This window comes from Rhyacophila brunnea, unplaced genomic scaffold (assembly GCF_057557595.1).
Source record: "Rhyacophila brunnea isolate RB1 unplaced genomic scaffold, BYU_Rbru_1.0 scaffold_6, whole genome shotgun sequence".
In the NCBI taxonomy this organism is placed as follows: Eukaryota; Metazoa; Arthropoda; class Insecta; order Trichoptera; family Rhyacophilidae; genus Rhyacophila; species Rhyacophila brunnea.
Genome location: NW_028233276.1, coordinates 39,592,235 through 39,608,074, shown reverse-complemented (window position 1 = coordinate 39,608,074; position 15,840 = coordinate 39,592,235). Strand labels below are relative to the sequence as shown.

Here is a 15,840-nt window from a genome sequence, read left to right as displayed (position 1 = left end):
CGGCAATAATTATGGACGTAGGTGGGGAATTTGTATGGGATTAGCGCTATAATAATTGGCCGAAACAGTATTATTAGTGATTTGATATCTAATAAGCTATGACGTAGGGTTTTTTACAAACATTACAACTATTCATATATTTTTATTTTTATACGTGTTCCTTTACTTAATAGATATGTAATACTTTTTTTACCTACTTTATTGTATTGATTTATTATATAAGTTAAAATTAACTGTATTAGTTGTCAGTGTGTATTTATCATTGATAAGTACGACGATACATGGGTTCCAAAAAACGACTCAAATGGAATAGTACAAAATTTAAATCCATTAGAATATAAAGACAAAAATCACTACGTGGTTTTTTATTTGTCAAAAAATCGAGGATTTTCCCGCGATAGTTGCGACACGTGAGGAAATCCCAGAGGATGAAAAGGAAAAATAAGGTTTTGATATCGACTCTATCCGATAGTAATATTTCATATTAACATTCTACTGTGTGGTAGTGGAAATGGAATGGGCGTGAAGTGAGGGAGGGTCGGGGTGGTTTACTGGCTGGAAAATTTTATTTATAGCGTTTTTGCATGGCTGGTAAAAGTTTCGGCACTGCCATGTGCGCTAATAGTGAAAAACTGCTTTTCCTGTGACGATTTTCATAATTGATGGGGGCTGTCATCCGGCTGCATTTTTCTTTATGATAGAGTACTCTTTTGCGTTGTTACTCACAGGTTTTTATGAACACAAAGCTTCCTCTTTAAATTAAGCAAACATCACAAAGTGCGACGACTAAACATTGTCTAATAGTTATAAAAAAAACTGTGAATTCTCAATAAACAATATATTCTAATGGATTAAAGTTTTATATTATTTCATGAGAGTCATTTTTTTGACCCGGGTTTCATCTTTTGGCATCTTCAGGCACTATGTACACTCACCAAAAGGCAAACATACACTGACTATTTATATAACTTATATAACAAATCAATACAATAAAGAAGGTTAAAACTTTTTCAACTACCTATTAAGTCAATAAAAATATACTTATATCAAACAAATTATGAATAGTTGAGGTGTTTGTAAGAAAACCCAACCTTATCAATAATAATACACTCGATAAGCATATACAGATAATACATATCGTCAAAACCTAATAATAGATCATTAGTAATTATAAACAATAAAAATACTACACTCAAGAGGTAAAATCGTCCATTCTGGGAACAATGGTAACGTATTTATTGGGAGTTAATGGAGTGTAATGAGATATATCCATGATATCAGTCTTTAAAAGTTATTAGTTAAACAATTAATATTAAATAATATTCTTACATGATACATACTTTTTTATTATGTAATATTATTTTTAAAATATAACAAATAAACCCACCTAATATAACACGTATACATACTCGTACCTACAACTCGGGTGACAAAAAAACGACTCAAATGGAATAGTTCAAGACTCGAATCCATTAGAATTAAAATTCGAATTCCATCAAGTACCCTCGGTCGATAGCATTAATAAAAAATATTTATTTAAAAAATAAGATAAATGGAACGCATTTGAATGCAAATTTGTAAATCCTTAACCAATGGACACGTTTTTTCAATACTTCCCGCTGATTTTTCACTGGTTGACCTAAAGCTTCCGGTGTTGATTCACATTCGTTGCCAAGTAGTATTCTATCTGCCATCAGCTGTTTTCAAACTGACGTATTTGTGCTGCGTTTATACTAGTGACATTCAAGTCGAGTACCTGGGATATAATACTTGGATGTCACATGTGAGTATCATACTAAACTCTTTCATCCTGCAATGATGCTACATGAGCGATCTACGTGTTGCAAGTCTCAAATAGCAGAAAATGCTGGACGTGATCCAGGACCGAGAATCTTGTAATCTGGTGCTGGCAAATGACAGTAAATAATATTTCAGTTTAATATAATATAAGAATGTCTGCTTTTAAAATTATATATCACGAGTTCAAATTACTCACCAGGAGATTTATATGTTTCTATTTTTAATGTATATTTGTATCCAGAATATGAAATAAATGCAACTACGCTAACAATTATGTCTTGTAAAACTAAGAAACATTTTCGGGAAGTAGTTAAAATTCATACCGGATTGTAGGTACAATTTTGTTATGATGGTGTTTGTGAAAATTTTAGTTACAATATATTTAACAAGTTTTATACGATATTTCCAATAATTTTCATTTAACTTTATTTATGGCTCATTTTCCACTTTTCCAAATCTTAGGGTTTCAAATGAATTTAAAATTAATTTTCCTTATGCGTTTAGATCTAGAATATATTTCAATGATTTAGTCACCTTATTATAACGTTTACAACCGACCAATTGCAAGATGTCACATTTAATTCCTACGTTTTGTTAAATTCAGCTTTGACATTTCAGCTGAAGCTATTTTACACCAAGTTAACTGATGTTTCTTAGCTAAAGTAAAGGCGTTAAACTGAATACCTTTTGGTTATATTTAATGCGGTTAATTCATTCCATGACTATCCTGAGTTTATGGTTATAAGCCAGTTTTGCGTTCCTACTTGACATGTTATTGCATTAATTTGTAATAAAATTCACATTGATTTCTTTAAATGAAACATTTTCATTGATAATTTTTTTTTTTAAATAATTTGTCCATTTAAATGGTCCATACCTCATTTTTAGGATGTCAAGCCAGTACTTTTAATATATTAGTGATTTTCATTGCTTACTTAATATAATATTTGTATTTATTTACCGTGGTCTTATATATTATAATATATTTATTTTAATCTAATTGAAATATATTATTGTATTTTACAGTTAAGATTTTTTTATCATTAGTTTTATAACAACTGAACAAAACATAATTAGCAACTTATTTTATTTCTTTCAACATTTATTTGAAAATTTTCACAACATACCTGTTTAGTTAAAATTTTGCTGACACATGTAATTATTATTTTGATAAGATATTTGTTATGAGTGAGACTACATTATTTTTAAATTTTAGGTAAAAAATAGCATTTAATATTTATAACTGATTTGAAAATGTTTGTATTCGCTGAAACCAATATCATTAAATATCGTTAATAATAATATGTTGAATATTAATATCTCATATTATTATGAATACTAGTATTTGACTGGGCATACTTGTACCATTTTGTGTCGAATTTATGATTATAGAAATCAAAATAAAAGAAAAAAAAATATTGTAATTTGTCAAAATTGTTTTCATTAGGGTCGTCATGCCGAAAAAAAAAGTATTAATACCTGGTATCGGTACTCGCAAGTAACGGTCTGAATCAGAATCGATACTTTTTTGACGGCCTTCTTATTTCATGTCGCGACACTACATCGTATGCCACCGTTGCCTATCACTGTAGTCTGTCGGAAGGGTAGCTTCATGGGGACACATTTTTTTTACAAATAATAACCTTTTCACGGAATTTAGGAAAGTCAAACAGTGAATTGATTAGACGTATTAGAAAAAGTGTTTTATTTTTAAACATCATCACAGTATTACATATAATATTATACAATATTTTTTCACAAATAATAGGTACCTACACATTTCATCACATAAGAAAAAAAATAAAACAAACGTTTAAAAATATTTATTAAAAAAAAACAAATGTTAATAAATTTATATTGAAACCCTACTTTAAGAATCTCAATTTTTTAAACATTGAAAATGAAAGGTGTTATATTATTTCTTTATTGAAAATAAATGCATTTTTAATTTACTGAAATAAGCTTTCAAGTTTATGGTTTTTATGGAATGATAAAAATATATTTGTGAAAATTCTAAAGTATCTATAAAAAGAAAATGGCTACATATATTTAAGTGTATATTATTTATTTATATTAAACGTAAGCTGCAAGAAAAACTTATATTTAAAATAACTGGGTTTTATATTATTACGAATAGATATATACAATATTCTTTGTCTTAAATATACAATACAATATTACATCTTAAGCGTAATGATCTTTTTAAATAATGTGATTCTTTTTTTAAAAGTAAATGACTTTATCAAATAATGATATACACATACAATAAACCAAAGTGAATATTTATTGCTAGTTAATGAGATCTATCTAAAGAAACCTATCGAAATTTGTAATTGATCGAAAATATGTACAGTCCTTTCAATGCAATTAGACAGGAAAGAATCAACAGGTTTGTTGAGCATGCCACATGATCTGAAAACAAACAGAATTATTAGGTTGAATAATAATACAGTACTAAAACAACTATTTCAAACTTGCGGTACAAATAACACACATTAATATAATATCCCCATACTATATTATACCACCCCTAAAATTCTTCGCAAACAAGTTATCGAGTAAAATAATTGTTCAAATATCCAATTTACCCAGAAGGCGGTCATAATAATGTATCAATTTATTATACAGGTTGAGTTATTAATTTTGATTATTTGATTATATATTTTTAATAAATGTATTAACAAAATTACAATACATTGATTATTATTCTGCTTATTTAAATAATTATAGGGATCATGCACTTTACGTGTTTCATGAGTACGTGTATTTATCTGACTAAATATACTTAATAAACAAACAACATTATAATTTTGAATCATTTGTAGTTTACACGTTGAATAGCTGAAACCACGGATACTAATTAACTAATTGACAAATGAACTGTTGTTAGAACCTTTATATTTATGTACTCATCAATTCATTCATTGATTCATTCGTTCGTTAGTTCGTTCATTTTTCATTTATTAATTCATTCCTCCATTGTCTTATTCGTTCGTTCATTCATTTAACCATAATTTATTCATTCGTTCATTCGTTCGATAATTTACCATTTATTCATTCATTCGTTTTTTCGTTCGTTCATTCCCCATGTATTCATTATTTCATTTATCCATTATTCACTCGTACGTTCATTCGTTTATTTAATCATAATTTATTAATTCATTCACTCGTTCGTTCATTCATCTATTCAGTCATTAATGTCTGTATTTAATAATGATTATTAATTAATTAATTATTTATTTAACATTACACTTTCAATGCAAACATTTCAAAAGCAAAAATGTTTTAGAAACCATCTTGTATGTAGCCAAAACGGATAAAAAGGGACCACTTATTTAATACCTATAACTACTAATTTTCATACAAACCCTGATAAAATGCTAAATAAGATACCTTTTTTTGTATACAAAAGTACCACTTATGTTAAAGTGAATTATTCTACAATGATATTTATAGGGAAATCACAGAAAGCATCTCACAGAAAAAGGTTCAGAATCTTTGCTGAAAAGTGAATTAAAACACAAATTTAATCATGAGCGTAAAAAATAATAAATAAAACATCAATATAAGAAAACTTGAAGGACCTGCAGAAAATTAAGAGCGTAGAAGCAATTTGTTAAAGTTTCAGATGATTTTTTTTATATTTTATACTAATTATACTAATAAATATTAAGACTACCAAATAAGTGATTTTTGATGGAGAATACACACGCAGAACTATATTTTGGCGGGAAATTCAACATTCAAAAGTAATTCCGGGTAGGTATAAAACGTGACCGATGGCCAATAGTTATATACGAGTGTGAAACCTTGAACTTAACGGAGAAATAAGAGAAGGCGATCCAAGTATACGAAAACAAAATTCTCAAATTCTCGGAGGAATATTTGAACCGGTTAAAGAAAACCAAAGGTGGCTAAATTTAAGGACAATATTGTTGATATATTGATGGCGTGTAAAGGCTATGATTAGTCAATCACGTTATTATTATGTGGTGAACGTATAGCTGTCTATAAGATTTATGAAGAAATTACAGTGAGAAATGGGTGGATAACGTCAAGAGAAACGCATTTATGCTGAGTGTGATAGACTGAAGAAAGAGCTCGGGATACATATGACTGGAGGTCGGTTATACTGTCGGCCATGTACCTGCATGGTATTTAGCTAGGGATTGAAATACCAGTATTTAAAAACCGGAATCCCAGTATTTTTGGATACCGAAATACCGGTTTTAAAAATCAGACGTTACCGTTATATTATTATTTTTTATTGAAAGTGGGAACAAAATCTATAAATTAACAGAAAAATTTTAATTTACAAGACAAACGTCAGCATCTCTATCATATCTTACCTTTATCTATTTTTTAAGGTTGCAACAAAATATTAATATTTTAAAGAGATATTTTTATATATATATTATTGGTAGATAATTTTGATTTTCCATAATTTATTTCACTAATACCGGTATTCAATAGGAAATACTGGTATTGGTATTTTCTTTCGGTATTGCAATCCCTATCTGTATTGCCAGATTAAATAAGTATAAGTATACTTATTAAGTTAAAATTTAAAAAAAATTTAGCAATTGTCTAAAATTCATAATTTTTTGAAATAAATTATTAAACATAGCACATTTTAAAAATGCAAATTTAGACTTAATATGTTTTGTAATTAACTATTTCTTTTATTCAACGAATAATTCACAAGATTCAAGAATATATCATTCTGATTATTGATCATAATATATAATTTAGAAAAACACATTCTGAGAGAGTATATTATAACCAATAGAAAAAATCTTTTTTTGAAAAAAGTAAGCCACCCTGGCCGGGAATCGAACCCTGGATCTCCCGGGTATACGCCCATCTACCGTATTTAACCAATATGCTACGGCGTGACATACTAATTGTGACAAATTTTAACTATTGGTCAATTTTAATACCTACTCATCAGCGCTCTTCCAAATGAAGCTACTTTGGCAATCTTTGAGAAAGTGTTTTTCTAAATTATATAATATGTTTTGGTATGCCACTTTCAAGTTATTAAAAAAAAAAGTTTTTGAATAATTGTATGAATGATACTTTTCCATGATTTCGGCAAGTTTATTGATAAGCGTTCAATGGAAAATTGTTTATTAAATTATTTCTTCATGTCGTTAAAATCAAATATCGACTCTCAAACCCAAACAATATTCATTTCCACGTCATGTCCAAAACAGGGGCGAGGAAAAATAAGTAAAAAAATAATTGTTCACAAGAAACAATTAATAGGTATAAATCTCTCTCGGTAAAGCCTCAAAGGAGTTTTGCTAACCCAGATATGTTCGTGAAAAAATTGGCTCCAGGCATTTCACAATTATATAGCGATGTTTTTATAACGGTGACCCCTTAAGACCTTCACAGAATTTCCAAGGCTGCTTTGCGGGGAAAACCCCTTATCGTCCATACACACCCCTTTCTATTAGCTTGAAGTGCGGGATAAGCCTAACCGACACCAATATTATAGCTAGCTGAACTATAATCAATTTCATACAAACTGGTAAACTGGTTACATTAAACGTATTTTATATAACATTAATTGCAGAATAGTACTATAAAACATATAAAAGAGGATTTGTTATTGAGCTATGTCAAGTAAGTATTAAAGGCAATGATTTACCGAGAAAGAATGCAACGCTCCTTAACTAATGTATACTAGGCAAATACTACAAATTTGATGGTTGCATTCCAAGAATGAACCAAATATATTAACTGACACGCAAGGCAACCTATTCTGTGGATCGCATTCTTAACACGTTTATAGCCGGCAACAAACTTAAGTATTTATTTGTTATATAAAATTCGGCTCTTACATTGCATCCGAACTAGAATTTGCGATCAAGATATTACGTCTCGAGAATTCTCGAGAAATAATCATAAAAAGCCAATCTCAAATCTCGAGAAATTTAATTTTCTGAATTTTGGAGAATTTTCATTTCTCGAAAAATTGTCACTAGGCTGAACTGCCGACCGTAACTGGAAAAAGTGGATGACATGTTGTAAACAAATTTGATTTCTCGGTAAAAAAAAGGCCTTGACTATTCGAGAAACTCGAGATTTTTCGAGAATAAAAATATTCTTGATTTCAAAAATTCTTGAATCTCGAGAAATGAAAAAAGGTTGAGAAATTACAATCTTTTTTTCAAACTATAATCAACTAGGAATGTTTTAAAATGTGTAAGGAAAAGAAAGAGTTGCCCAAGTCAATTAAACCTGGTATTGGACCTATCAGACGGTTTTGACCTGGTCGCGACAAAAGCCAATTTCATTGCTTGTTTGCGTCAAACGTTGTGTCAAATGGGAAACTTTATTAGATTCTTCAGTAGGTTTGAATTACCTTTTTTTATATTTCACAATTTTTATTTATGCCTATTTGAGCTCTTCCACTTTCATGGGCTCGCTTAGTTTCAGTCATAGATCGTTGTACAGTTAATTTTGCACATAACCGCTTTAGGGAAACTCAATAATCGATACAAAACATTATTATTTTGTACTGTTAGTAATGTAGTTTAATAATAATTGTCAAATCATCTGCGCATGATATCTGGTCAAAGAATTTCCAACAGTTATCCGGAGCTATAAATCTCAAATTAAACTGAACGATTCTCCCACTGATCGTGAATGTCACTTTGGATCGTGAGAAAAATAGAATGACTCAATTTTTTTTTGCTTAAAACTCAAGTGCTAACACCGCGACTGGTGCGTTTGGAGTACTTGGCCATTAGATATAATTAACGTGTTATTTAAATGTGGTAATTAGAAGGTAATTAAAAGTTCACGTTCGTTTTTCGTGACGGTTATCTTTTAGACATCGATAGGATTCACTCTATCGCTTGTAAAAAGTTTTATTTTAAAATGTGGGTTAAGTTATCATTTAAGGCACCTCAAATATAGCTTTGTACATACAGACCTGCGGCACTTGGCCATTTGACCAGTTTTTGATTGTCTAAGTGCTGCGGAGCGGCAAGGGTGGCGGTGACGTCAGTACTCCGAATGGTGCCAGGTATTCCGGCCAGGGTAGCGGAACACTTTATGCGGAGCAGGGTGCCGAGGAAATGACCCCTCGACAGAAGCAGTCTAAGCCTTGCTGACGTCACGAACATTTCTTCTTCGACTGCCTCTGTCGCACGGGATACGTATTTCTCATCCATCTATATAGGAATGAAATTGAATTTATTTTTAATCATACTGACTTAACCAGTATTCCAAAAAGATCTAATATCACCAATTTAAGGAGAATCAATTTGCAGAAAAATACTTTTTATATTCATTAAAAAAGATAATTTAAAAAATCATGTTGTAAAATTAATAGCATAGTGCTCAGTACACATGAGCTCGAATCCCGAAGGGTGCTGGTTTGAATCCTGCTAGGTGTCGTATTTTTTCAAATAAATATTTTTTCATGGGGTTAAATATTTCTCAGTGGTTTCAAAGTATGTGTGGTTAGATAAATATTCCCTTGGAATAACTTTTTGAATATAATGTAAAACGTTATTCCTAATCTGGTCACTGGTTAGTAATTAAGGTAATTTAATACTTTGGTTTAAAATACAAAATCCGATTGCCAATAAGTAACGCAATTTTCAGAGAGTATTGTAAAAACCGTTAGTTAAATTTGTTGCAACTAGATATTATACGCTTAGCATAGTCTTCAGTTCACATGGCCTTGAATCCCGAGAGATGCAGGTTCAAACCTGCTTAGTGTCGTATTTTTTTCAAAAAGATTTTTTCTGGTAGTTGTATATTTTAAATAAACTATTTCTTTTGTTCATCGAATAATTCATGTAATATGAGAGTTTAAATATTGAACACACATAATTTGAAAATCTAGAAAAAATATGTTTTTACAAATGAAATTAGTTTAGCTTAATAATAACGTTATTTGGTAAAGCACACTGGCGCACACCCAAAGGTTACAGGTTCAAGTCCCGTCGGATGTTGTATTAAAAAAAACATTTTTATAGTAGCTATATGCATGAGATGTTTTCAAATTATTTATCTTTAGATAAATATTCCCTTGAAATCACTTATTGAATTTATACAATATGTATAACCCTTTTCCATTTGATTAGCCATTGAGTCTTCACACTTTAATTAGCATACGTATACTGTGACATAACGAACGGAATGAACCCTTCAAACAAGTTTTAGGAACGTTCCAGGAAAAAATCCCAATACCCAGATTGTGAATTGAATGCTGTATTTCGAAAATTTTACAAGTCACAATTGTATGTTTAGTCAATATAGTGAAACAATCTCTTACCTATATAAAAATAAATAGTTTTTATGTAAAATATACTATTTTATAGCAAGTGTCAACTGTTGTCTTCAAAAAGGTACAAACAAGTTGCCTTACATTGTTTTGTGTATTTAGGTAATATGAATTTTTAAAAATTTAAATGTGACATATAACGTTTTCGAAATACAGCATTCAATTAGAGTGTAAATTGTAAAAGGTTCTTAGTTTAACTTATATTTCTGCGTATTTACCATATTAATATGACTTACTTACTGTACCATTTCATTAATCTACAAAATCCAAGATGAAAATTCAAAATGAGGCTATAAAGAAAATGTGCCAAAGTATGTGGATAGATTTTCACCAGAGGGCATCATTAGAAAAAGGGAAATGGAGTAAGTATATTCTACCACCACCACGAGAGGTGTCCTGGTTTGTAGAGTCTTCTTTAACGAGAAATGAGCTTAAGTTAATACTGAGGCTAAGAACAGGGCTCACCATGGGCAAAAGATTTGATGTCCTCATGGGAAGAAGCGAATCGCAGCTCTGCGATGAATGTCATGTTTTAGAGGACATTGTACATATAGCACTACAATGCCCTAAATATAAACTTCACAGAGTACAGCTGCAAATTGTGGATATCTATGAGAATGTCAACGAATTGAAGGGTGTCCTGGCGGTGGTTAAGACGAAAGAGCTAGGCAAAATTGTAAAGTTATTTAACAGAATAGGAGTGAGGACCTGATCAACGGATCCCCTTCTAGAAGAGAAGAGGCAATATGGCAGCGAGTTGCAGTCAAACCTCGGTAAAATCACAAATAAAAAAGATAGAAATCCTTTCTCGTGAAAATCAGGTCGAAATTACTGATTGGCATTGAAGAAATATATACATTAGTTTTTATTTTAAGCGATTTATTTACCATATATTTTTATTTATAAATTACCTGTATATCGTTAATGAAGAAATTACAAAACGCTGGAGGTGCCGACGGAGCTGTCCGGCATTTAATATCCAGCTGTTCCCCCACCGTATAAGCCGATCGTAGCCCCTCTATCCGTGGCTTTTCCAGTGGCAAAGCTGTAGGGATTAATATGTTTCATTAGAAAGAACGTACTAAGCTTGCGGGGTATTTATTTGAATTAATTTATTATTTAACTGGGGTCAAATATTATTTCGCATTTGAATACGCTTTTGTGCTGTTGTTATTCTTGCCTAATTTATTACCAAACGGAAAACCCATTAAATTTTAATTTACAGGGAGTTATTTTATTATGAGAATAAAATTAATAACTAACTCATCTAAGTGATTAATTTACTCATTTAAAAAATGAAGTTGTTTTAATGTGAATTAAAAACACAGTATTTGCATTATATTTACATTATTTAATGCTACAAGGTGCTACAATAAAAATGTGTCAGCGAAATTTTTTTGATAAAAAATAATTATATATTATATTATATCGAATTCGGAAAGTAAAAACGGCATAATCCACACAAATCAATTTTTACAGGAGGCATAAAAATGTTTCTGTTATGGTTTTCGTTCAAAGTTAGAATACAAAATATAGATAACCTTGAATTGCACGATAATTAATAATTTGGTTTTTATATTCCTAATCTGATATTAATTATTGAGTTAATTAAAAAAAACTCAACATAAATAATGATATGATGATAACTCGTTTTTTCCACGTTTCTCTATATATATTTTCCAAGCGTGGGATTTGAACTGACACTCTGCTACTGCTCGATCATGGGTAAGCACACTATTGACATTAGCTTTACTGTATTCGTTTCACGATAAGAAAATATTTATAAATGGAAATACTAGTTTTCAGCAAAATTTTATTAATATTTCTTTTCCGATACTTTTCGATAATTACTTTGGTAATAGTTCAATTGTGAAGTAAACATAAATAACAACAATACAAGATATTCAAAAAACATGTACAATTCAATTAGACATCACAGAACGGGAAAGGTTAAGAAAGAAAATAAATCAATCTTCTACTTAGGTACTAACTTTATCAAAGTTATGTTATTGTGTATTATGTTATACAGTGGTAAATATTTATATATATAAGGCTTTTCATCATAAAATGACATTTGAAGCACATAGTTTCAAAAGTCAACAAAAGGAAAAATGAGAAAAACAATTTTAGGTAGTTTTGAGAAAAATGAGAAAAAATCATATTTATAAAATCTGTGAAATTTATGTATTTATTTTATAATCCATTACATTCTAAAGAGTATTTTCGCTGTCCATTTTAGGGATATTTGAAAAGCACACCCAACCATTTTAGCGGGTTTTGAAATTTACCCTAATTTTTGATCATACGTATTGACGGTTTTTGGCGTTTTTTAAAGTTCAATCTTTGGCCACCATATAGGCAATAAAAATGTCTATCTAAATACATATATAATTCAAAAAAATTCAAAAACAGTTCTAGGGGCTTTTGAAACTAGGCGATTCATTAAACAACATCAAAGTTTGTTCAAAGCAAAATATTATTTTTGAATTTTAAATCTACATCCCGTTTAAAATTTAATTTCCGTGCTAAGCAAGCTTACCCATGACAGTCATATTTCTGGTCTCAATGGCTGTCCGGAAGGTGGGCGCTTCAGTGGAGACTTCGCAAGTGTATGCTCCGGATGCTGTCGGTGTAAGGTGGTCTAGCGTCACACTGCAGCGGCTCTTACCGCAGTCCGATCCCTCGTTTTCGTCTACCGTCGCACCGGTCAGAGGAAATGTTAGCACGCTCGGCTGAAAGTCAACAGAGGTAATTATTGTTTGCATGGAAAAGTTTTGAGTAGGTAATAAAGTGGGAGTCAAAAGAACTATTTGTCGTTTGAAAAGACTTTGTGATTCAAATTTCAGAAAAACAAAAGTAGTACATTGTGTGTAGCAAAGTCGATGCGCACTAAGATTGGGCGGAGATGAGATAATATGTGAATTTATCCGTGAAATGATTGGGTGGAAACACTTACAAAACCCTGAACGATCTACAATCTACATTATGCATATGCTCGAGTGAAAAATATGTTCGGCATGGTCACTGTATTAATGCACAAGTGGTTATGAACTATTCTAAAAAAGATTAAGAAAATTCATTCATTACAAATATTATTGATAACAATTTTTGAATACACAGTGAGTCGTAAAATAACTTGATGTTACCTTCACAATCATCACATATACTCATCGTTAATACATAATCATGATAATACTAATTAGACAAGCTATTTTTTTTGTTAATTTTATATTATTTAAGTAATTTATTTTAACAACTGTTTCGGAATATGCATCATTAAGAAGATTAAAATATAACTTAATCTAAAATTACAACGTGGACACGTGCATATGCAAATGCAGAGACTACGCTAGATCGACCACGTGCATAGAATGCCAGAGGATATACCGGCGAGGCGTGCTATGTACGCAACTCTTGTTGGTGAAATAAGACCTGGACAGCCGAAATTGAGAAGGCTGGACTGTGCCACGGGAGATTTAAAAATACTTGGTCAAAGCAATTTTTGAGCGTCGCCGCTGAATCGTCCAGAATGGAGGAAATTTTTGAAGGAGCCCAAGACCCACCAAGGGTTATGCCATAAATGATGATGATGAAATTTAAAACAGCATGTTTACCATGTGAGAAAAAAGATTGTACTATCTAAAATCTATTTATACCGTCTCTTGCACAGTTAAGGCAATTTAATAGTTTTCTCTTACTGTTTTAATTGTCATATATATTTTATTCCCGTAGAAATAAACCTTTCTACTATCCCAATTTCGCCCCCCCCATTACCAACCTTTTATTTAAAGCTTATATAACAATACATTAATATATATATATCATTACACTTATGTCTTGTGTGCTGGGAATAATGTCGTGAGTACCAGGTTTGAATTCCAGTTCTGGAAAATACACATATTGTTTTTCAATGTATGTTTATTGTCAGAGTTTGAACCTAATAGGTTGAGCAAGTGGCTAACATCTATTTCTTGTAAAAACTAAAATCTGTTAATACAAACCTCCACACTGTGGAGATTTATGTTCCTTATTGGACATAGTCTTAATGTAATAAAAATAATCATATAAAACTAGTATTCAATAAACATGGTAGTTGGTGACTTTTTGCAGTAAACTCTCGATTGTTGTTATATACTCCCTATAAGTGGAAACTTTACCAGTTAAAATACGTTTGTTTGGGGTGTGAAAAAATAGAAAGTTGTGTGTGTGTGTGTGTGTGTGAGCCTGCGTTGGAAGCTCTGAATTGACTGTTTTGAATAAAATGCAAATGGCGTCTTACTGTTGATGCTCTATGGTTATTTACTTACGTTGCTAGGTTACGTAAGAGTTAATTGTATAAAAAACATATTTTATCTATGTACTCGTAGTAATAATGCAGTCGTTATCTTAGTGTATGAAAAAGTATTTTTTGAAAAATAAATCTCACAGAGCAACACTGTAAAACTTACAACTACTGAATCTACAATTTGAACTAGCTTGCAGTTAATATTTTTTATGAAAAATTCTTCAACATCGTTTTTTTGTATAGATTGTGTATTTGCGTATAAATAGTAGGCATACATTTTCAATAGCGCATGTTCACCAGTAAAAATCACTGCAAAAGATAATAATACTGCTGGGTAGTGAATTTTTATATTTTTTTCGGTCGAAAAGTTTCAATATTTATTATGTATGGAGCACATATCAAAAAGTAGAAAGCGGTCTAAAAATGAATTTTGACAGATGTATTTAAAACTATGAAAAAATATTTTGAAAATAGAATATTGTGGTTAGTATTCATTTTTCAATAAATATATGATGTTTTATCAAATACTTTCATGAACATAAATATACCATTATTAAAATGTGAACAAATCGATAGTTATGCGATAAAAATGATAATCGATCGATATAGTGATACTTATACGTGAAATTCGTATATTCTTCATATTATTTGTGTACAATCGATACAATGATGGTTTATAAACTATCTATCCATATTAACACTGTCAATTTGACTAGTGAAATATAGGTACAGTATTGATCGATTTTATATTAGAGAGTTTTTATATTATCAATTTCATGTAATTATTTTTTGACCATATCCAAACTTCAACATTAGCATTTTTTTTTGTTTTTACGAGATATGAATGTTAGCCACCTGCTCAACCTATTAGCTATACATATTGTTTTTTTCCAGGTTCAGGATATGAAATTAGTGACAAAAATTTACAGTTGATTACTACTCTCACCATTACTCACTATTCTTACATACACAAAAACTTAGTTAAATGTGAAACTGTTGATGGATTTGGGGTAGTACATAAGTAAGTAATAACTAACTTTACGTTGAAATTTAACTGACTTAATTTGATTATTTTTACCAATTCTAATTGTTTACGAAATGAAAACAATAATAACCTGACAATGTAGGCGTATTATTTACGTATAGATGTCATAAATTTTCTTTTATTTTATTTCCGGTAAATTAAACGAAATATTTTTATAAATGCATTTTGGCTAAACAAATCTACAACCTGTGTACTCATTATAGATAGCAGAAAGTACGAATAAGGGATGACATTTTAATCAACCAGTATTTCACTTACGAGTAATTTGTAAGAATTAAAACAAATGTTACATTTATTTCAGAAATGTATATTGCAAAAGGGTGACGGTCCAATTGGATCGAAATAATATAATAAAATAATAATAGTTAGACAACATTATTATTAAATATTTTCTATTTGAAT

At 30.3% G+C, this 15,840-nt stretch overlaps 1 protein-coding gene across 3 annotated transcripts in view; it reads right to left on the bottom strand.

The window, feature by feature from the left end:
• Positions 1–4,025: 4,025 nt before the first annotated feature.
• LOC147065673 (uncharacterized) overlaps positions 4,026–15,840 on the bottom strand; it is a 34,499-nt gene continuing 22,684 nt past the window's right edge. For 2 of the 3 annotated variants that reach the window (XM_085957099.1, XM_085957098.1), the window contains exons 4-7: positions 12,648–12,840; positions 11,020–11,153; positions 8,747–8,987; positions 4,039–4,212 (exon numbers count right to left, since the gene is read on the bottom strand). In XM_085957099.1, coding sequence (XP_085813225.1) covers positions 4,118–4,212; positions 8,747–8,987; positions 11,020–11,153; positions 12,648–12,840 — 663 coding nt within the window. In that variant the 3' untranslated portion in view covers positions 4,039–4,117. Of the gene's footprint in view, positions 4,213–8,746; positions 8,988–11,019; positions 11,154–12,647; positions 12,841–15,840 lie in introns of all 3 variants that reach the window. The other variant, XM_085957100.1, reaches the window with a different exon arrangement.